Source organism: Myotis davidii, unplaced genomic scaffold (genome assembly GCF_000327345.1).
Source record: "Myotis davidii unplaced genomic scaffold, ASM32734v1 scaffold1985, whole genome shotgun sequence".
NCBI classification, from domain to species: domain Eukaryota; kingdom Metazoa; phylum Chordata; class Mammalia; order Chiroptera; family Vespertilionidae; genus Myotis; species Myotis davidii.
In genome coordinates this window covers 29300-30121 of record NW_006295740.1, presented here as the reverse complement: position 1 = coordinate 30121, position 822 = coordinate 29300, and the positions used below count along the sequence as shown (strand labels likewise).

The following is an 822-nucleotide window of genomic DNA, read 5'->3' as shown; positions in this document are numbered from 1 at the left end:
CGCGATGGAGGCCGTCTGGCTGGTGCCCGTTGGGCAGAAGCTGCTGCTCTGGGGCGCGCTCAGCGCCGTCTCCCTGGCCTGCGCCACCCTCATCCTGAGCTTCCTGCAGTTAATGGCGACCTACGCGCATAACTGGCTGCAAATGAGGCCCATCCCCAGCATTCCCTACGCCTACCCCTTCGTGGGACACGCGCTAATGGTGGAGCGAGGAGGGAAAGGTAAGGGACTGCGGGCCTGGCCACATCCCCGCCACGGGCTGTTGGGCCCCTTGCAGGGAACCTCCTGCTTCCCCGCCTGGAGCAGCAGGGCTGGAGCTACAGGCTGCTGGGTGAGGGGCGACTCTATCACCCCCTGGATAATGGGTTCCCACTTCTCTCCAGTTTTCATTACACATAAGTGCAGTGTTTCTAAACTCCCATCCTTCTGCCTTTTCTCATCTCATTTTCCCAACTCCTGGCTGCTGCTATCTGAAAACACTGCCTGTAGCCCTAGCCGGCTTAGCTCAGTGGATGGAGCTTTTGACTGTGGACTGAAGAGTAACTGGTTTGATTCCCTTCAAGGGCATATGCCTGGGTTTCAGACTCCATCCCCAGGGGGGCGTGCAGGAGTCAGCTGATTAAGGATTCTCTCTCATCACTGATGTCTCCATCTCTCCCTCTCCCTTCCTCTCTGAAATCAATAAAAATATATTTATTAAGAAAAAACAACAACAACAAAAACACCTCCTGTTTTTCAATTCTGCTTGGTGTGAAGGGGGTTAAGAATTGGGGGTTCATATTTTAAAGCACTACGTATCTCTTTTAAAAACTCCCTTTGTCCATC

The 822-nt window shown here is 53.4% G+C and overlaps 1 protein-coding gene across 1 annotated transcript in view; it reads left to right on the top strand.

Moving 5' to 3' along the window:
• The first annotated feature begins 4 nt into the window (after positions 1-4).
• Positions 5-822, top strand: part of LOC102765327 (cytochrome P450 4V2) — a 23985-nt gene continuing 23167 nt past the window's right edge. Inside the window, exon 1 of the mRNA XM_015568242.1 lies at positions 5-218. Within this exon, the coding sequence (XP_015423728.1) occupies positions 5-218 (214 nt within the window). The remainder of the gene's footprint in view (positions 219-822) is intronic.